The 21,991-nt window shown below is 39.4% G+C and overlaps 1 protein-coding gene across 2 annotated transcripts in view; it reads left to right on the forward strand.

Moving 5' to 3' along the window:
- The window catches only part of CNTNAP4 (contactin associated protein family member 4), a 235,965-nt gene that overhangs the window by 134,814 nt on the left and 79,160 nt on the right, over nt 1–21,991 (forward strand). For both annotated transcript variants that reach the window (XM_084860693.1, XM_084860692.1), the window contains exons 5-9: nt 3,112–3,315; nt 3,915–4,099; nt 4,907–5,050; nt 8,681–8,942; nt 17,833–17,982. In XM_084860693.1, the coding sequence (XP_084716819.1) occupies nt 3,112–3,315; nt 3,915–4,099; nt 4,907–5,050; nt 8,681–8,942; nt 17,833–17,982 (945 nt within the window). The remainder of the gene's footprint in view (nt 1–3,111; nt 3,316–3,914; nt 4,100–4,906; nt 5,051–8,680; nt 8,943–17,832; nt 17,983–21,991) is intronic.

A 21,991-nucleotide genomic window follows, 5' to 3' on the forward strand; every position in this document is an offset into this window, starting at 1 on the left:
GGCAAGCCACACCCACCAGCCACGCCCCACCAGCCAATCAGAGTGAGTATGCAAATTAACCCCCAACTATGTTGGCTGCAGCCACAGAGAGCAGGAGGGAGGCTTAGGTTTCCCTGGCAATGGAGGAAGCCAAGCTTTCCACACATCCTGGTGGGCCCAGACCTCCACTAAAGGGTACAAAGTTTCAATTATAGAAGGTAAATAAATTCCAACAGAAATGGCGGCAGTCATGGAGTTGGAAGAGCAGAGGCTAGGATTTCCCCAGGTGATGGAGGAACCCAAGTTTCTGCAGCCCTGGCCGACTCAGACCTTCACTCCAGGCTATAAAGTTTCAATTGTAGAAGATACATAAATTCCAACAGAAATGGCTGCCGCCACTGAGCAAGCAGGAGGTTTGGCTCCACTACAGGCTACAAAGTTTCAATTGTAGAAGATAAATTCCAGATACTAGTGCCTCCGCTTGGGTTTCCGGGTGCGTGGCTGGCCTACAAACTACTACCAGGCCCCTCTCCCAGGCCGTCCCACACTCCAGGAACCCCCACCTTGATCCAGGATACCCTTCAGGGCAATCCAACTGGCCCCCACCCGTGCACCAGGCCTCTATCATATCTATTAAAAGAGTAATATGCAGATTGACCATCACTTCAACACACAAGATGGTTACCCCATATGGTCAAGGATTCTGCCCCCATGTGGACACAAGATGGCCACCACAAGATGGCCAGCAAGGGAGAGCAATTTGGAGGACCAAGTCCTGCAAGGGAGGACAGTTGTGGGTGATCAGGCCAGCAGGGGAGGGCAGTTGGGGACGATCAACTCTGCAGTGTAGGGCAGTTAAGGGGACCAGGCCAGCAGAGGAGGGAAGTTGGGGGCAAACAGGCTGGCAGGGGATCAGTTAGACATCAATCAGGCTGGCAGGGAGTGGTTAGGGGGTGATCAGGCTGGCAGGCAGAAGTGGTGAGAGGTAATCAGGAAGGCAAGCAGGCGAGCAGTTGGGAGCCAGCAATCCTGGATTGTGAGCGGGATCCCAGATTGGAGAGGGTACAGGCTGGGCTGAGGCACACCCCCTTCCCCCGTGCATAAACTTCATGCACCAGGCCTCTAGTAGGTCTATAATAGTCTATGAACTTATTTGTTCACTTGGTATTTATTGTCCATCTTCACTGGATGGAAGCCATGGGGCATGATTGTGTTGATTACTCTTTTTATCTAAGCATCCATCACAGTGCCTCAAATATGAACTAAATAAATATTTGTTGCATGAATGCATCACATTAGTGTTATATACCTGTGAAGTAAGAAGGAAATGGGTAAGAGTCAGAGAAAATGGCAGGTGGCTTCAGTTTAAGACACGAAACAATATACCATTGCTTTAGGCATCAATTGCTTGATATGGTTTTCACTATTTCATTTTACTGATGGAAATATTCCAGGCACAAAAACTTTAGGTGCCATGAAAGGTTAATACGACCATTTTAGCGCCATAATAACAATAGTGAAGAAGATTTCAAAACAAAAGAAACAGTAGACTAAAGTAACACAGACTAAATCTTTCCTGGGGAAAAATTCTCTTGGTAGCTAATTCCAAAAATAGATTTTATCTAAAATAAAACCAATATCACTATGGTTGCCTTTAAGCTATACATTAACTCAGTGATAATGCACTGCTCTAAATGTGTCCATATTTAATGTCTGTCTTATTGGAATTTTTCTTAATTTATTGTAATCTAATAATCATAGAACACGTTATTTGTATTTGACACAGAGTTATGTTTTTACTGTGCACATTTTTTTCCCCGTGATATAACAAGGAATAATTGCTCAGTTAACATTATTCTTTCTACAGAATGCAATGTTTATTCATGTACCCTTGGTGAATTCTTTATAAACACATTAGCAAGATGTGGAAATATCAAACCACTGGAATTTCAAAACATAGCTGTATAGAACAGTTGAAAAAAAAATTGGGTGGTGGTGAATATAAATGATTCACATTAAATATTTTGGATAATCTGAATGAAATGCATATTTGGGTATACCACAAGTAACTGTAATACTTTTGTCAACTGAAATAAGATGAGTAAACTGTAATGTCATTTTTTTTTTTTACTTTTTTTTGAAGTTAGCTAGCCAGTTGAAAAATAGCTTCAGATTTTATTGGGTTTTCTTAACCTCTTCATTTATTACATAAATGCATTCTCAAGGGTAATTGCCTTTCAAAAAAAATCTCTGACTTGTGAAATGTAGAAAACACTGCTAGGCTTTTTGAGTATTATCAATTCCTTTTTGTGTTTCTTGTTCAGGGTGCATCTGATTTTGACAGATGAACTGTTATGCTCCTGGTATAACATGACATCTTTTTTCAGATGAGCTGAATAAGAGCGATCTTGACAATGAGTAGATAAGACACTGTCAGAAAGCTGAACAAACATGTCAATGTCACAGTTATGACACAAATGCAGCAGAACAGCCCTTATAATATCATTAAGTGAATGTCTTTTTAACGACGCCCTTGAAAAGAAAGACAATAGCACTGCTGTTAAATACTATTACTTAGCCACAAAAATAATACAATAAAACCAAACACAAAGGTCAGTTTAATATTTACTTAAAGTGGCATTTGATGGGTCTGATGTATGTGTGTTTATTTGTATGCAGAAATCCTTTATATATGGCAGGTATAAAAGTATTTGGAGATATCAAAACCACTTTTTCAGAAGCCAAAACATTTAACTTTGACATCTCAAGAACACCATTTAAAAATACTGATTATGGAGTATGCCAAGTGGTTTATGACTATGGATCATAACCATTTTTCCGATTTTCTTTTTTTATGGACTGAGAAAGAACAGCCTTTAATAATATAAATGAAAATTAGAAATGTATTTTAAAATGAAGTTTGGAAATAGGTTAGTAAAGACTAAAATGGAACCAATCCCAGGTATCAGAAGGGAGTTAGACAAGTGGTGGTTTTATTTTCCTTTATTATGACTGGCTGAGAGCTAAACCATACATATTTGTACGGTGCTTTCTCTGTACATAGACATTTATTAAGATGCTTACTGAAAAGCAGGTTTATCCTAGAACGACTTTCAATGTCTTTGTCTCTAGGATCAGAGGTGGTTGATCTGGATGGAAGAAGTTCTCTCCTCTACAGATTTGATCAAAAGTCCCCGAGCCCCATAAAGGAGATTATTTCTTTGAAATTTAAAACCATGCAGAGTGATGGGATTCTACTCCACAGGGAAGGGCAAAATGGAGATCACATCACACTGGAACTGAGAAGAGGAAAACTGTTTTTACTCATGGATTCAGGTAACGCTGTTTGGTGAAAGGCTTGAAATCCGGTCATTTAGATATCACTTCAGTAACTTTATGTGTTTATATCTTATAACAATTAAGGCACTTTATTTCTAGAATCAGGGCATATATATATATATATATATATATATATATATATATATATATATACACACACACACACACACACACACACACACACACTCTCCAGTATTGTGCTTTCATTTGAAATGGTTCATATTTTGCAAACCCTATTCAGTGTTTCTACATGATGCCAATAGACCTACATAGCTATTTCTTACCATCAGGAAGAAAGAGATGGGTCATTAAAAAATATTAAGGTAGTAAAAATAATGAGATTGTAGGAAACATAAAATTTATATTGAAAATGTGTGCGTGATGGGTAATACTAATAAAAAGAATTAACAGTGGAAGAAATTACGGCAAGGTTGAGAGGATAGTCTATTCCACTTCAGGTAAATCCACACTAGTGTTGGGGTGGAATGCATGGAAGGAGGTGGAAATTATTATGAAAGATGGTGACTGATGAAAGGAAGCTTTTTTTTTTTTTTTTAAGACTGAGAATGATGGTGCTCTTGTTTTTCTTTTCTAAGCTGACACTAGACTGCCCTCTCCTCACACCCCGATCAACCTCACCCTGGGCAGCCTGCTGGACGATCAGCACTGGCACACGGTGCTCATCCAGCGTGCAGGCAAGCTGGTCAACTTCACCGTGGACGAGCACGGACACCGCTTCCACGCCCAGGGGGAGTTCAGCTACCTGGACCTGGATCCTGAGGTGTGACGGCTATGTTTCCGTTGATACAAGTTTAAGGATGTGTATGGGGTTGAGCCCAGCAAAAGAAAACACACTATTGAGAACCCCACTCTCAGAGTGAGTCAAAATCCTGGAGAAACCCTAGGTGACAGTGCACAGTAGCAGACTTGGGCATCTTCTACGGAGACTTCATCTTTCTCACAATATGTTAATTTATTATATTCTTATGTTAATTTATTATTATAGAGAGAGGATCTTTTTTACTTGAAATGTGTGATCACAGAATGTCACATGCAAGGAATCTCCAGGAAGAGATCTCATTGCCACAAGTAAATACAAATTGTGTTGCCTGATTTTTTGTTATAGGATACCCTGAATAGTGAAGACTTATTGGGAGGATATAGCAAATAATAGATTAATTAATTCATTAACAATCTATTCAAATACTTATTATCAATGTATGCCAAAAATGAATATAAAATGAAATGTGATTGTCATCAGTTACATTATTAAACAGATCAGGCTTACCAAGGATAAAAAGTGGTGTTTTTATTCATCAACAATAAATATCAAATCTGGGGGTAATTAGCATCATAGAAGGCTTATTAAACACTAATGTAAGTGAAAATTGAATGCATATAAATTTGTATAAATTTGTTTTAAAATCTTTATCTTTATTTAAAAAATATCTGACAGTAGCAGTATGACAGTGGGTGATGAAAAATTGCCATGTAAGATGATGTCAGTGATAGTTGCTAAACATAATCATTTAAGCAGATTATCAGAAAATCACTAAACAATATTATTGATGCCACTTTTCTTTCTAAGATCAGCTTTGGAGGGATTCTAGCACCTGGAAAATCAGTGTCATTCTCCCAGAAAAACTTCCACGGGTGTTTAGAAAATCTCCATTATAATGGAGTAGACATCATTGATTTGGCCAAGCGACAAAAGCCACAGATCATCGCGATGGTAAGAGAGCCTTCATGTGAAGGAAGGGGTAAAACTACGCTGCTTTTCACACGACGGAACTGCTCCATTTGATAAGCTGCTTTAGACTTTGCTCTTATTCTTTTAAAGCCTTTCTCTGCTTGGCAACATGCCTATAAGAAATTAATTCTATATAAAGAAATTATAATTCATAAGGCATGTTATTTTATTTCATATGAAGTAAAGCAGGGGTCTTTTTTTTTTTTTTTTCCAGTGGATCATTTTGTTGCAATATTATTACTCCCAGGAGACTAATTTCTTTTGCTTTGTAATTTCCTTAATAAGATGTTCCCTGACAAACTCTCTAAACAAGCATACGGACTCCCTGGAATTAGATAACATCCATGTATAGTAGAGAGGCATTCGAAAAACGCATATGCCATGGTCATTCATAACAAATAAAAGAAGCTAATTGGCTGTGACAACATCGCATCTGCCCATCTGTCTCAGGAGCCGTGCTGGCCAGGCTACCCTGTGTTCTAATTCGGTGGAAATATGGCAGAGTTTAAAGGCAAGCCTATAGGTCAGGCTCAGTCGGGAAAGCAGCGCCACTGAATTTTATGAACAAGGGATCTGATTGAGGACTTGGAGTTTAACCATTGTCTGAGGAGCTGGGACGTGGAGGCCCGTGTTGGGAAGAGGAGTAGTGAGGGAGCACCAGGGAGAGCTGGCACCAGCATCTGTGGTCATCCCTCACTGTGACCCTCACACACTCCAAAGCCCTGGAGGAAAATGGCCAGCGTGTCACCTCCCGCTCAGATATCACGCAAGCTCCCCATTTGGCTAACTTTTAACCAGAACAGACAAGAAAGGGGATTCTATGAAACGTGGTGTCCAGTTTAACCAGTTTGATGATTAAAAAGTGTACACACATATCCATCTGAATCTGTTTCTTCACTTGCAAGTTTCAAAGCACATCATAGGAATGTTTATTGTTTACAAAATATGTCATCCTGAATTCTCTGTGTGAATTAATAGCATTTATATGAGTATAATATCCAGCAAAACTTTTAAAACTTATTGATTTCAGAGAGAGAGAGAGAGAGAGAGAAAAGGAGAGGGAGAGGGGGAAAAATCCATTTGATATTCCACTTATTTATGCATTCATTGCTTGATTCTTGTATGTGCCCTGACCATGGATCAAACCCAAAACGTTGGCATATTGGAGCAACGTTCTAACCAACTGAGTTACCTGGCCAGCGTTCCACTGACATTTAAAAAAAAAATATATATATATTTTTATATATATTTATATAAAATATATATATTTATATAAAAATATATTTATATATATTTATATAAAAATATATAATTGAGGAAATGGTTTAAGAGGAAAATATCATATTGCAGAGGTAGGTGTGTTTAATTGGCAAAATGAATTTTCAGAAACTCTTCCTTTAACTAATGCCCACTTTTCACTGGCAAGAGGGTTTGCTGCTCGCAGGGCAGCAGGCAGCTGTCCAGATGAGGCATGAGACCAAACTGCAGCTGGTAAATGTTTCCATTTTCACTAGGTGTGTTCATCGTATAGTTGCCTTTACATTGTAGGCCAGTGTAGTCTACTTTTCAGTTTTAGTTTTTCATTCTTTGGGACAAAATATTTGCAACAATAAAAGCTAAATTCACTTTTAACAGAATCACAATATAACCAAAAAATTTTTTTTAACCAAGACTAAACAGGTTAAATTTTAATGTGTATTCTTCTAAATAAAATTTATTTTATTGACTTTTTAAGTCTGTATTTGAAAAGTTTACTAAGGATCATTTCAGGAAAAATAAAAACATTTATCTTCATTTCTGAGGCATGTTGAAGAACATGCTTAATTCTTTCTAAATTATTCAGACCTTAAGGTTTTTTAAATCCTTAAATCCATCTATCTATCTATCTATCTATCTATCTATCTATCTATCTATCTTACTCCAGTAGCAAAATAATTTTTCAGACAGTATTTTAATAAAAATTATGTAATATAATTTATTTTGAAGACCTATTTTAAAACCATTGGATGAGAAATAATAGCTGTAAATCTGATGAGAAGGCATAGGGATAAGAAAAAAACAACAACCCACCAATGTTTAAAAAAGGAATGTCAGTAGTGCCTTAAACATTGTAGTGCCCAATGTAAAACCTGCAGAGAAGAAGGAAAAATGAAAAATAGGCAGAAGATATGCAGACCACTCTGAGGAAAGCAAGTCGAAAAGAACAACGAAACGTGAAAAATGCTCAGATTCACTGCTAGCCAGGTCAATGAAAAATAACTAAGAATGATATATTGCTTTGACATTTTTGCCATTGAATTTGTACAAATTTAAAAGGTCTATGATACCTATTGCTGCCAAGGATGTGGTGAAAAGGATAACCTCATTTATTACTGGTAGAAGTGTGGAGTATTTTAACTTTATTTTTTATTTTTTGAAAAAGAAGCTGAAACTATTTATTAAAACATCTAGGTACCTGAAGTTCTGTACTTAGAATCTTCTTCACACAGTTATTTATGACAGTGTTGTTGGAAGAAGCAAAACCTGGAACAGAGAGCGTGCACATTAACAGAAAAACAATTGAGTATGATAAGGACCACTCACATACTAAATAGAAAGAAGGAATTTGGCTTATGTCAGATAACTCAAAAAGATTTCCACTAGGTGTATTTTAATGATAAAATTATGATATAGCCCTAGCCAGTTTTTTTCAGTGGCTGGAGCTTTGGTCCATGGACTGAAGAGTTGCAGGTTTGATTCCAGTCAGGGGCATGTACTTTGGTTGCAGGCTGAAACCCCGGCTTTGGTCAGGGTGGGTGTGGGAGGCAACCGATTGCTGTGCCTCTCTCACATTAATGTTTCTCTCTCTTAAAATCAATGGGAAAAATATCTTCAGGTAAGGACTAACAAAAGAAAAAGAATGATACAGTAAGTGGTTCCTACTTTTGTAAAACAAATAATGCCCAGTGTGTAGGTATATGCATTCAACACACACAACACACACACACACACACACACACACACACACACACACAAATGTATATATATGGTATCCTCCACCCCAAAATGTATACATTCACTGTGAATAATTATAAATGCATTTTATTTTCAAAGTTGAGCTATCAGCTGTTAAAGTATATATACAATTTTTTGGGACATTCTGGATTTAAGTGCTTATGTATACTAGTATATAATTGAACATACAGCTGAAACTCTGTTTCAATGGGAACAGAGAAAAACATAGAAATAAAAGCAGTAGCTTATTAATATTGGTTATGTTATGGGATGGATTCGAGGCCAAAGGCAGCAAAGGGGTGAAATGAGTGGAAAAGGAAAGTCAGGTAAAAGATAAAACAAAGATGTTGGCTTAAATAATGTTTACTGAATTCAATCCAAGTAGGTTAGATGGCGTGAAAGTTGAGAGATGGGGAGAAAAGAATTTCACCTAGAAAAACCCAGGGAAAGGTTTGCATGATTATAATCACTGGATTTGCATATATGACAAGAATTTGAATTTTCGTGTGGACAGCAATGTGTTTTACATCACGGGTAATTTGAGATTGATGCTATTTCAGCTTCTATTGCTAATGTGACGGACTCATCCTTAAAGCTTTTTCTTTGACTTTATTCCAGGGAAACGTGTCTTTTTCTTGCTCACAACCCCAGTCTGTGCCCGTGACTTTTCTCAGCCCCAGGAGTTACTTAGCGCTGCCAGGCTCTCCCGGGGAGGACGAGGTGGCTGCTGCTTTTCAATTTCGAACCTGGAATAACGCGGGGCTTCTGCTATTCAGCGAACTTCAGCTGGTTTCGGGGGGTCTCCTCCTCTTTCTTAATGATGGGAAACTTAAGCTGAATCTCTACCAGCCAGGAAAATTACCCAGTGACATCACAGCAGGTAATAAGTACGTTCCCGGGGCCATGATGTATGCATGTGAAGGATTTCATTATTCCTCCGTCTCTTCTGCATAAAATTTTATACATAACCAAAAAATTAATATTTATTTAGTAAATGAATACCCGAGTTAATAAGATTACCAGTACTATTTCTTAGAAGAACTTGATTGTCATTAAAAAAAAAAATATGGCCGAAACAGGTTTGGCTCAGTGGATAGAGCGTCGGCCTGCGTACTGAAAGGTCCCAGGTTCGATTCTGGTCAAGGGCATGTACATTGGTTGTGGGCACATCCCCAGTGGGGGATGTGCAGGGAGCAGCTGATCGATGATTCTCTCTCATCGGTTTCTAACTCTCTCTCTCTCTTCCTCTCTGTAAAAAATCAATAAAATATATTTTAAAAAATAATATGGCTCCACACTAACAGGTCTTATTATCTCAAAGATACGTAGGGGGATTAGAAATTCCCTTCTATGACCCACTCGTCCACTCCAGAAAAATCAACATATTCTGAGAAAATGTGTTTGGGGACAAATGTAAAAGACTCTGAAATGGACCCCAAAGTTTAGTGGGTGTTTTCAGGGGACACTAAGCATTGTCTAATGTAATTCTTAGCCTTCCCCGTTCTGCGAGAGAAAGGGGGAGGTTTTTCTTGGGTCTATATATGTGTTTGGTATCTCTACATTAGTACGGTGAGACCTAAATACTAAGTCAAAGCAGCTTTACTTGCTGATGCATTCTGTACAGAGTGGGATATGTTTGGGGAGGATGAAAAGATTCATGCATAGTTCCTCATCTGGGCACCACAAGGAGTTCTCTGTACTTACAGGCAGTACGGCATCATTGTAATGATTCCAAGTAATATAATTAAAGAGATGAGATGAGTGTCTGGAAAATTAATGTCTAATTTAGGTCAGTGCTTTCGGTGAAGGATATTTTTGTCTCTTCATTAAAATTATATAGTTTTTGACAAGGGATCTCCATTATATTTTCATATATATGGAGTAAATGTTTGAGCCAAGCAACTGGAGGTCACATTGGGATAAACTGCTACATCCATTTAATAAATGATCTTTAAAAACATTTTAAAGATGCCGTTGTATGACTTCTCTATATTAACTCTGACCAAAATTAATAGGCTCTGACTGGGAGAGGGGGAAAAAAAAAAGTTAAAATGTAATCGAAAACCACATATAAGAAAAAAGTATACAAATGGGTACACAAACGTGTGGTCTTTATCTTTTTTGTTGTTCATCTATCAGTGCAGTTTAAATGTGGGAGCCTAAAGTCCAATATGAATGATAATTTGTGAGAGATAATATGCTGTGACCTTTTAATGCAATGCTTAAAATGCGGTATATTTGCAGGCTTGGCAAAGGAAATAAATCAGTGTCATATTAATAATTAGTCGGTTCCCTAAAATGAGGGCCTAAAAATGTAAGCCTGCCATTAGCGTGTAGTTTATTGTGATTTATTTGACATCCGCAGAAGTGGTTATATTCATAGCCTAATTTTCAACATTTTAAAGAAACTGCTTCAGAACAATGCAGCTGCAGTGAGCCCCTTGAGGCTAGTTCATTTCTAAACACTTTACAGACATGTCTATTTAATAAATTACTAGGTGTAAATGGATAAAGAATACCCTGAATGAGGTAAAAGTCTCCAAATTAATGTTTAAATCCATGTGCAATATAATCTATTATTATATCACATGACTTGGTGAGATTGTTTCCATAGCTAATAATATGGAGCCCATACTAAATATGATTGCCAGTACGAAGAGTTGTTACACTTTTCCCTGTTGGTGTGGCTCAGTGACGGAGCAGTGACCCAGTAAGGGGGTGTGCGGGAGGCAGCCATTCAATGATTCTCCCTCATCATTGATGTTTCTCTCTCCCGCTCCCTTCCTCTCTCTGAAATCAATAAAAACACAATTTAAAAATTTGTTACACCTCAAATAATGAAAGCAGGCCTTTATTTACCTCTCTCCCTCACTCCATCCCCCCCTCCCCCCCAGTTTCTTTAAAAATGTTAATTTTTGCTAGTTCCACTGTTGTGTTTGAAAGTAGTCTATCTAAATGGCAGTTGGGCAGGTGACCAGTTTATTCTCTCACAGGGAAGGACTTTCCACTCATGTTTCATAAGTACAATTTTCAATCATTAAATTAGTTGTCAAAACATATTATAATGGGTCTTTAAAGAGAATTAGTTACTTACTATTTGTATCATATTATACTAACTCTTTCCATTATAAAAGGGTGGCTTGCTTTTTCTTAGCTATTGGAGATATAAATTACTAATTGTTTATGTTTTAAAAACTCAGTTTTATCTTTTACAATGGAATAAAAATTAAATTGTGTTGAGGAAGTACTGAATTATGCAAGTGTTTGAATTACCAGACTACATTTTTAATTCCGTTTTGCCAATTATCATTTGGAATTCTTTGGAAATATTATATCAGCCTATATCATTTTTGAAATATTAAAGCTATCATATCAATCCAAATAACAAAACATTAGCAATAGTACAAAGTCCTTCATGACAAATATTTTCAGTCTTTGTCACTTATACGTGTCAAAGCAAAAGTCATTCAGATGGCATCCCAGACCCAATGAACAATACTTTATACATTGTTATGTTGTAGAGTTAGTTATTTGTGTCCTATTTAAAACAAATTCTTTATTGGCAAGCTTGAGATTTCTGCTGTGAGTGTAGCATTTCTGCTGCTGCTTTTGCCTGGAGGTGGAAATCAGGCCTGTAAACACGCTTCTGGCTCTCATGGCAGCTGGCAGAGGCGGGCTGGCCGCGTATGAGAGGTTCCTGCATTTTTCATGGCCCGGGCATCCGTAATTCCAGTGGCCCTGACAGTGGAGCAGCCCTCTTCATTTGCCTCACCTGGGGGAGTCTTTTCTTTCTTTCTTCCCCCGTCTTCCTTTTTGCTGTTGGAACATTCCTACCCTTTCAGACTGTAACCCGGGGGCACCCTTACACTCCCACTTTCCCCTAACGTGATTAGTGTCAGTGACCCCCATGTTCTCTTTCATGGGGGCAGGAGCTGTGTGCTGGCATGGCTCTTTACTCCTGGGTAGCCCGCATAGCAGTGGGTGCGGGGATTCCTGGCCCTCGGTCAGAGCTCCGAAAGGCATTGGGAAGCAGGCAGAACACTCCAGCTGGTCCTTGAGTAATGGCCTTGGTATAATTGCCTTTTGCACCTTTGCAAAGAGCCTGCCTTATACAGCAGGCTTCTTTTTTCTTTATACATTATACTCCCTGGATGCCTATTATAGTCTTATGAGAGAGTGATGGTGGCTAAGCTGTCACAATATTTCTGTAGCAATTTAGGAGTGCTATCGGAAGATTATATACGAGGAGCTGATATAAATCTTTTTCTTCCGGCTGTGGTTTGTGTGTTCACACATAGGTTCAGGCCTGAGAAGGTGAGGAAAAGAGAGAGGTGTGCCTGGGAGAGAGAGAGAGAGCAAGAGAGATAATGAGAGAGAGAGAGAGAGAGAGAGAGAGAGAGAGAGAGAGAGAGAGAGAGAGAGAGAGAGAGAGAGAAAGGGAGGAGGAGGAGGAGGGAGAAGAGGAAAAAGAGAGCATAGGAAAGGAGAGAAAGAAGAGGGAGAGATTTCTGGTAAACAATCCTATTCTCTGCTTGCCTTCCATTTATTACTCCATTCTTCTGTTGTTCCATTTGGAATTGTCAATGCTTTCCACCCAGAGACCACAGTAATCACACAAGTTGGGTTTATTGCTTATTGCAACAAAAACACACACCCTGGGAAACCACCGGTGTCTAAACAAAAAGGTGTGAAAGGTGATTTATTATTGGATTTTGGGTTGTGTTAACCAATTTGGGAGAGGTTCCAAGGAAGTAGAGAATTGCTCTAGATTAAAAGCTGCCAGGAAGTGAGGGTGATTGTATGAATAGGCATCTTTGTAAATTTCACCGAGAAGGATGGAGGACTGAAATAAGGCTAACAGGAAAAAAAAATAGGTGTCAATGATAATATCCAGGAATGGAAGTTGGGTATTTTTGTGGTTTTCACCTTAGTTTTGCTTTTGTCTGTGCTTAGACAAGATTATAGAGTAGTTTTGATTATTTTGGGTCCCATTGTATTGGTGTCATACAGTGACTTTGTCTGATACTGACGTTCTGAGGTTTTGTTCAGCAGGAGAAGCTGAGACCTAGCTCTGGGTGTGGGCCAGCTGCCTACACCACTAGGGCCTCAGGGAGTGCCAGGCCAGTTCCCAGCTGTTAGCAGGGGCTTTTCTCTCTCAAAGTTACTTATCTAACATGAGCGAATAGGTAAAGGGACCACAGGGCCTGCAGGCAGAGGAGTGTGTGTTTGGGAATCAGCTCCCCAGATGGATGCTACCTTGGGTGACTGATTTATGTTCCTGGAGCCTCATTTCTCTACAATTAAATGAGAATAATAACAACAGTGTTGAAGACTAAATGACACAATCATATAAAGCACACAGAACCAGTTATGAATAATCCTATATAATAAAGAGCTAATATGCTAATAAGACCAAACAACAGAACGACTGTCTGTCCAGACAACTTTCATGAGGACCATCCAGATGATCTTCTGGACAAAGTCAGGGCTGCAAAGGCCCAACCCCTTGCACGAATTTCATGTACTGGGCCTTTAGTAGTTCAATAAAACTGTTATCATTATTATTATTATATTATTATACTAACAACACTCCCCTCCCCAGACTCAAAAGTTATGAGCGGTAGGACCAACGTACTAGAATTAGCATTTAGTTACGTAATGTCACGAATAGAAAAAGTTCAGATTCTATTCCTCCTCCTGCTTTCCCTCTTTGCAAGCTTTTGAAAGGTAGTCATTCTTATCCCACATAAAAATGAGAAGGAGTAATGTACTTAAAAAAAAGAATCTGATTTTAAAAACGATCCTTTTCATTATGTAAAGTTAGGTGAAATGAATTAAACAGTCCTTCATTATAATTTGAGTGATAAATCCCAAAGGCAGGTAATAAGTCTCTTTATCACAAGTGAATGATGTCTGTCACCAGTGAGGCTTGAGAATCGCTTTCTGAAGCTTCCCTGCAAACATAGCATGGCTAGCTGGGTGGATAGATGCACTGCACTGTGTCAGATAAGAGTGAGCTGTCCCAGCAGTCTTTTGTCCTTAATTTAAAAAATATATATTTTATCGATTTTCCATAGAGAGGAAGGAAGAGGGATAGAGAGCTAGAAATGTCGATGAGAGAGAAACATTGACCGGCTGCTTCCTGCACATCCCCTGCGGGGGATGTGCCCACAACCAATGTACATGCCCTTGACCGGAATCGAACCTGGGGCCTTTCAGTCCGCAGACTGATGCTCTAACACTGAGCCAAACCGGTTTCAGCCTTTTGTTCTTAATTTAAATTGGTTTCCATGTGGACAAAAGAAATTGCTGAGCCTCTGACTTAATTCTGTGGTGTGCCTAACCCAGCAGGTACCTGGAGCAATGCGATTCACAGTGGTAGGGGCCCACCCCACTAGAACTGGCTCAGTGCAATACTTGTTAAGGGATGGGTATAAAAATTGAGATGTGTTTCACTCAGCCCTTAGAGCATCGGCCCAAGAACCAAAGATTTGCACGTTTGGTTCCCAGCCAAGGGCACATACCGTGGTTGCAGATTTGTCCCTGGCCCCTGTCTCTCTTTCTTCCTCTCTCTCTACAAAGTCAATGGAAAAAATGTCCTCAGATGAGGATTAAAAAAAAAAATAAGATGAAGCTCTTAGAAACTGCTGTAGCACTAAGATATTGCTGTACCATCTAAGCATGTAGTCAGTGGATTTGTATCATATACATCCTCTTAATTTAGTTTTTTAGCAATTCATTGTGGTTGCATTTTGTATAAGTATCAATCTGCAATACATAGAGGGAAAAATGCTCATCATCACAGCTAGTTTGAGAAGCACTATCCTGGACCAACAGAGAGCCTAAAAGGAAATAACAGGAGTAAAGTCATGTACACGGGCACACTCATGCTTTGAGAAAAGATGGCAGGAGACACGTAGTGGGGCAGGGAGAGAGGGAGGGTTGCGTGTGACGCAAAACTCACACAAGGGTCTTCACTCTGAATGTGTTCTCTGGGGGGAAGCTCTGGATGACAAATCTGGGGCATTTGATTTTAGCCCAAGTTCATAGCATCAGGGAATATGTAACTCTATTCAGCTGTCTATTTCAGAGTCTACACTTAGCAAATATGTCTAAAAGTATCTAACCTACGCTCTTCATTTTTCAGTTTTCAGGTCTTTCTCCTTTTACAAAGCAAAGCAGAATTGGGTCTTTGAAATTCTGTTTTGCTTCATGGATATAAAGTAAAAATGAGCTTTGATGCCCAGGATGGAATTTATGTTCTACTAGATGAGTTCAGAGCAAAGAGCTTAATTGCCTAAGGGAGCTTCTATGCATTTTCTGTCTGAAAGCTTGTGGTCGAAAATACCTTGGTAAATAAAGAAAGTGCACATATTATCAAGAAGAGAAACCTTCAGGTTTAATTGAGTACTTATATTTTCATTTACTAATTTGATCTGCAAGATCATACAGAGTTGACCATCAGTGGAAGTAAAACTTACTGGCAAGTCCACAACAAAGATGCTCTAAATTCTACCTGTCTGCTGAGTTTTCCACCTCAGAGCCCTTGTACACTTAATTCCCTCTAGGAGGCAAAGTCTACACCACCTCATAGAATTATGACACTGGGGACTGTTTTAGGAGGGACCGGAAATTGTTATTTAGAGGCAATAAGAAAACCTTGGTTAAAGAAATATTGTATATATAAACTTTGTTAATACAGGAAAATATTTAAAAATGAACATAAAAAAACACACAATTTAACTTCATGCAAAAATTACTATTCGTAGGACTATTTCCTTTTGGTCCTTTTCCTTATTTATACAAAAATTAGGGCTATAACTATTATGATATATATCATTATTCGCAATAGTTGTATCCTATAAACTTGATTTGAACATCAGATTAGCAAACATTGAACCATTGCTCCCAGGGCCTCTGGTCACAACATTTTTGTTAACATGTCATACATTACCATGTTTATGTGTGATTCTGTGTAAAGATACCTTATTGATTCATTAACATTAAACAAATGGCCAACAGCAAGGTAACTCATTCCTGAGTGAAGCTTATGTAATACATATATGATGTGAAGGTACATCATAGCCTTCACATACTTAGGAACACTGGATGGCATTTCATCACTTGGCTCAGGGTCTTTTAAACATTAAAATCATCAACAAAAGCACAAAAATGTGACAAGACATGTTTATGGCAGAGAGCTGAAACTAGAAGCCAACCCTATCTGACTTCAGCTGTGAACCTGTGTTCATAGATCTCTGCTCTGTCCTTCTGGGGGTGCCTCCAAAAGTGCCCCGAGTGTTGATTTTGGGATTACACATAAATCATAGCCAGTGGGTGAAATAGCAAAGGTAGAATCTGCAAAATATGAGGCTCAACTGTGTAAATATAGTATTGTACACAGCTTTATTTTTTAACTTTTCATTATACTAGTAAATTTTTAATATTTATTATAGGTTCTTCAAATATTTCATAATGATTGAATTAACAAATAAATTAGTAAATTTTGCTAAATATTCTATACTATCATAATAGGTAATCATCTTTTTAACACATCCTAAATAATAAGAGCCTAATATACTAAGCGTCTGGTTGTCTGGTCCTCCGTTCAACCAATCAAAGTGTAATATACTAATGACATAGTAAGGCCTCTCAACCACTCGCTATGATGTGCACTGTCCACCAGGGGTCAGATGCTTCAACCCATAGGTTAGCTTGCTGCTGGAGTCTGGCCAATCGGGACTGAATGAGAAGAGCTGGACACACCCTGGACCCCTCACATGGACCCTCACCAACTGGCCAACCTCCTGTGTCCCTCCCCAGCTCTGATCGTGCACCAGTGGGGTCTCTTGGCTTAGCCTGTGCCCTTTCACAATCCGGGACCCTTCAGGGGATGTCGGAGAGCCAGTTTTGACCCAGTCCCACAGGCCAGGCTGAGGGACTCTACTGGTGCACAAATTTGTGCACTTGGCCTCTAGTAAAAGATAAATCATTTTATTGAGTATAACCTCAGATTTTCTAAAATAGTTGGGATCTTCCCAAACCCCTCCCTATTAAAGCTAAATTACATGATGGAAACTGAAAATTGGTTCATGCCAACTAACTGAAAGATTTTTAACCATTAGGATTGTCCAAATATGGAAATGTTGTTTTCTCTATTGAGGCCCTAAGAAAGGAAGGTAATAATGCACATTTCCCTCATAGAGAGTGCTATTTTCCACTTTCCTTCTTTTCCTTTCTGTTTCCTTTTACTAATAGACTAAAGGCCCAATACACAAAATTCATGCATGGGTAGGTTTTCTAGGCCTGGCTGGCAATCAGAGCTGACCTGTGGGTTGACCGTAGGGTGATGGGGGCAGGGAGCCCACTGGCACCTGCTTTGGCCAACCTGGTGCCACAGCTCGCTGGCCCTGGCTCCCCCCGCCACTGTCACTGGTTGCCTCCTCTGCGGGGTTACTGGCAGGGTGATTGTGGGGCCACCACTGGCACCTGCCTTGGCTGGCCTGGGGCCTTCCTGCTGGGGGCAGCTCCTCCATTGAGCATCTGCCCCCTGGTGGTCAGTGCGCATCATAGCGACCCGTTGTTCCACTGGTCATTCAGCCATTCAGTCGATTTGCATATTAGGCTTTTATTATATAGGATTTGAGTTGTACTTGATCGAGTGATGTGTATATTGCTGTTTCTCACCAACTGTTCCCACTGTTCCTCACCAACTGTTTATATTGTCCACTGTTGAGACATAACTCTTTTAATGGTTTTATCTCTCCTAGGTGTTGAACTGAATGATGGACAGTGGCATTCCGTCTCCTTATCTGCCAGGAGGAATCACCTGAGTGTGGTGGTGGATGGCCAGGTGGCCTCTGCTGCTGCTTCCCTGGGGCCTGAGCAGGTTTATTCAGGCGGCACCTATTATTTTGGAGGTAAGGGAAGAGGTTGAGCTCATGGGCAATTGAACCGTATTTGCAGTTACTAGGCCTGTGTCTTGGTGATGTCATCATGTTTCACCTCGTGCCAATGCTATGGGATAATGTCTCATTTTCTTTGAACATGAAAATGTTGAGTGGATCAAGATGACAAACTATGACCGAAAATTTTCTTTGAGGTGAACTTACTTATATTTACAGTTTCTACAATGAGATTGATTGAAATTAGGCCACCCTCTTCAGTTCTTACTTTATTTTTTTAAGTTTTTTTTAAAAAACAAAACATGTTTTTATTTAATTCAGAGAGGAAGAGAGAGGGGGAGAGAGATAGAAACATCAATTATGATGAGAGAGAATCATTTGAGCCGCTGCTTCTTGCATGCCCACTGGGGATTGAGCGTGCAACCCAGGCATGTGTGTCCTTGACCAGAATCAAACCCGGGACCTCCTGGTTCAACCACTTGAGCCATTGCTGGCTGAGCTTCAGTTTTTACTTTTAAACTTTGTTATATTTTTCTAATGTTAAATAGTCCTTATATGTCCTTTTCTGCAGTATTTTCCTGATGGTGCCTCTTAGCATCTTCAGAGCATCCTTATTGCTTTTCTACTGCCCAGTACAGAAGGGCAAATTTATGCCAATGGACAAAATAATCTAGCATAATTATCTTCTCAATGCTAAGTAATAATGTAATAACTGATACACTTGGTGAAGTTCGGGCATTAGCCTTCAATGCCAGGCCATCTCTCTCAGAGAACAAAAACAAATGAAGCATTTACTTGCCCAGTGGATGTTTGATTGAACTAAAAACTTGGAAAGGAAAGCTTGGAAATGGAAATACATCATTAGCACTGAAAATTAAATAAAATGTTATTTGCCATTTGAAAGGTAAAGTTGTAAAACTATTAGTAGGGCTTATTTCTAACATGACTTGAGGTTGAGGTATGTGTGTATTTTTGTTGTTGTTGTTGTTATTTTAAATTTTGTTACTTCTGTCTAGAATCACTCTTGAATTTGGTGGAAAGCACAATCTTTATTATATATAGATAAAATACAAATTCCATTCTGAGAATTGACAGTAAGCATGAATCATTCATCTGATTTTAAGAACAAACAAAACCACTACATGATCTATAACTGTGAAAGGCAGCGTTCTGCCAACAATCTTAAAAGATATAATCTCTTCCTTTAGTAAGATTTGTATATTTCTGAACCACGTTGTTTATAAAACCTGATGGGATATTTGATTGATTATCTGGTAATCCATAGGAACATATTCCTTTAAGAGATGGTAAAATACGTACACCAACTTAACCAAGAGCTTTTACTTCAAAGAAAAAGATTTAGAAGCACTAACAGAGATAAAGAGAAAAAGAACAAGCATATTATCAAATGTTTTACACACTAAAAAAGATAAAAGTAAAAGGCTGGATGAAAGTGTAAATCATGATAATGGAATCATCATTCTTAAAGTATTTTACGTCCATGTTCAGATTTAACAATGCCTACCTATTTTTTTTTTGTGTGTGTGTGTGTAGAAGATTTCTATTGTTTTTATTCATACCCATAATATTTTATAGTGAAATAGGTCGCATGTGCGCTCAGGTTGCTTTTGTTGTGATGCATATGATATACACCATTATATTTAAGTAAACTTTGTGAACAGTTTTAGATTTACTGAAAAGTTGCAGAAATGTACAGCGACTTCCCATATGCTCACACTCAATTTCCTCTGTTGCTTACATCTTACATTATATATACAATTTAAAGGCTCCTGGTTATTTAAAAAAAAAAAATACGCATCTCACATGCATTTCCCAGCTTCAGGATGATAATATCACCAAACATCCATTTGTCCTTCCAGGATCCTATCCCTTCATGTCTTAAATTTGGGGTTTACTCTTTCCCTCCTGATCTTCATGATTTGACATCTAAGATGTTTCTGAATTTTTGAACAATGACTGTGGGATCTTCCATAGTAGAATTCTAACTTTGGCACTTTAAAAAGATCACCCATCTTAAGTTTACTTAGGTATCTCTGTTTATTCATTCATCTTCTCAATCGGTTCCCTTCAGTACCGGCATATGTTTGATCCTGGCATGAAGTCCCAGTCACTAAATACATCCCCTGCCAAGGCCAGGGCTCCATGGAATTCCAGGGCAGGGAACGAGGGCTTCTGCTGTGGGCCTCCTCCCCCCGGCCTGGTGCCTTCAGGACTTGCTGGAGGCGGTCCATTCCTCTGGGAAACCGCTTAGGGCTTTGGGGCTGGGAATTCTGGATGTGGACTGGGCAGTGAGGAGAAGGGTCTGAGTAGGCACATCGCCTTACTTAGTGAGGCCTCTTGGGGCCACGAGCAGAAGCATGGTTGGATGAAGGCTACATGAGGTCCCCGGAAGTCCAGGACAGGCACAGGGCCCTGACTGCCTGATGGTACTGGCAGTGGGGTGACCAGACCTCCCCAGGTTTGGCACTAAACGCTGAGTCCTGGGAACCCCAGGGAAGACTGTGAGGGACGTTCACCCAGAAAACCTTCTGGTCTGTGAAGATGAAGGTTCCCTTTATCATTAGGCCGTCTTCCGTAGATGGAAGGTTTTTCTTAGGTAGTTCATTCTTCAGCCAGTTTATCTTCAAGTAAATAAATATCCCATGTTCTGACACATGTCCCATCAGTACTCCCTTGCTTGTCTTTAAATTCAATGGCAGGCTTACAATTCTCTTATCAGCAAATGGTCGGACCAGCACCCCACTGTGGAGGAGCAGTCGCTCAGGCAGCCTGGGTGCAGCTCCATTCTCTGTCTGTCCCGGAGCCACTGTCACTTTGGGAGAGGGGGTGGCTCCTGAACTTGCAGCACTTGATGTACAGCATGCCAACCTCTACTATCTGCCTGTCATTTTTGACTCTGTTCTACTCCCCCCTCAAATAAATGCATGCTTTTCAAAAAGTCAGACTGCATCGTGGCCAGCTTTTATCATTTATAAATGCTCAGTTTTAAATCTGGGTTCTCCAGATTAATTTCTGCATATCCCCCTATGCACTCTTTGTGCTCTTGACTAATACACTGAATGGCACACGCTAGAGATACCAAACCGTGTGCAGAATTCACACGTTCCTGCTTGTGCAGATCAAACGTTATCCACCCGCTGAACTCGCTGCATCACCAGGAAGTCAAACCCGACATGTCACTCTGGCACAGTGACATTCAGTGATAATTTATCTGTCACCCTCAGAGGGGCTTTCACCTGCTGACTGCCTCTACTAATGGATCCATCCATTAACGCGGCATTAAGTATTCCCCAGAAATCTTCAGAGTTTAGAACTTTCGTTTCAGACGGGTTCGGTGCTACACTTCTCTCGGCTGCTGCATTACGTGAACTTGTGATACCTGTTATTACAGAATAATGAGACGAACCTGCCTTGAACCTTTCTTTGTTCTTAGCCTCTCTCGCCATTAAACACTGTGGCGTGGAATATAAAAGGCCCTGTGATAAGAGGGTGTGCTTGCTGTAAAGTTCCATGACCTCCCCTTGTGACTGCAAGTTTGCTTAGTTTTGTTTCCCACAGGCATGTTGCGTAATTTATTTTATCCTGAAATAGTTTGAAATGTGTCAGGAAACACCACCTGGAGAAGAGGAGATTAGCAGAGCTGTTTATATTCCTGGCATAGAGTGGTTGCCCCAAATATTATTGAACTATTATCCTCACCGTTTTTATTTTCACATCCTTAATTGCTTAATAAGTCATCGAGAAAACATATAGAGGTATGGTAACCATATCCTACACCACAGAGGTGATTTAAACACTGAAAATACAGTGGTAGGCACTATAAATTGATACTCAGAAGAGCTTTCATTACCTTTCCTTGATCAATTACATTTGAAACTTCACTGTCTCCATTGGTTAAAATATAACATTTCAATGTGTCTGATAACAGTTTTGAATATGAATCTGGCCTTGAATTGCCATATAATCGCATTTCGTTAGGAAAACAAAGCAATAAGGGTAAGTA

This window comes from Pipistrellus hanaki, assembly GCF_964339955.1.
Source record: "Pipistrellus hanaki genome assembly, chromosome: 15".
Lineage (NCBI taxonomy): Eukaryota > Metazoa > Chordata > Mammalia > Chiroptera > Vespertilionidae > Pipistrellus > Pipistrellus hanaki.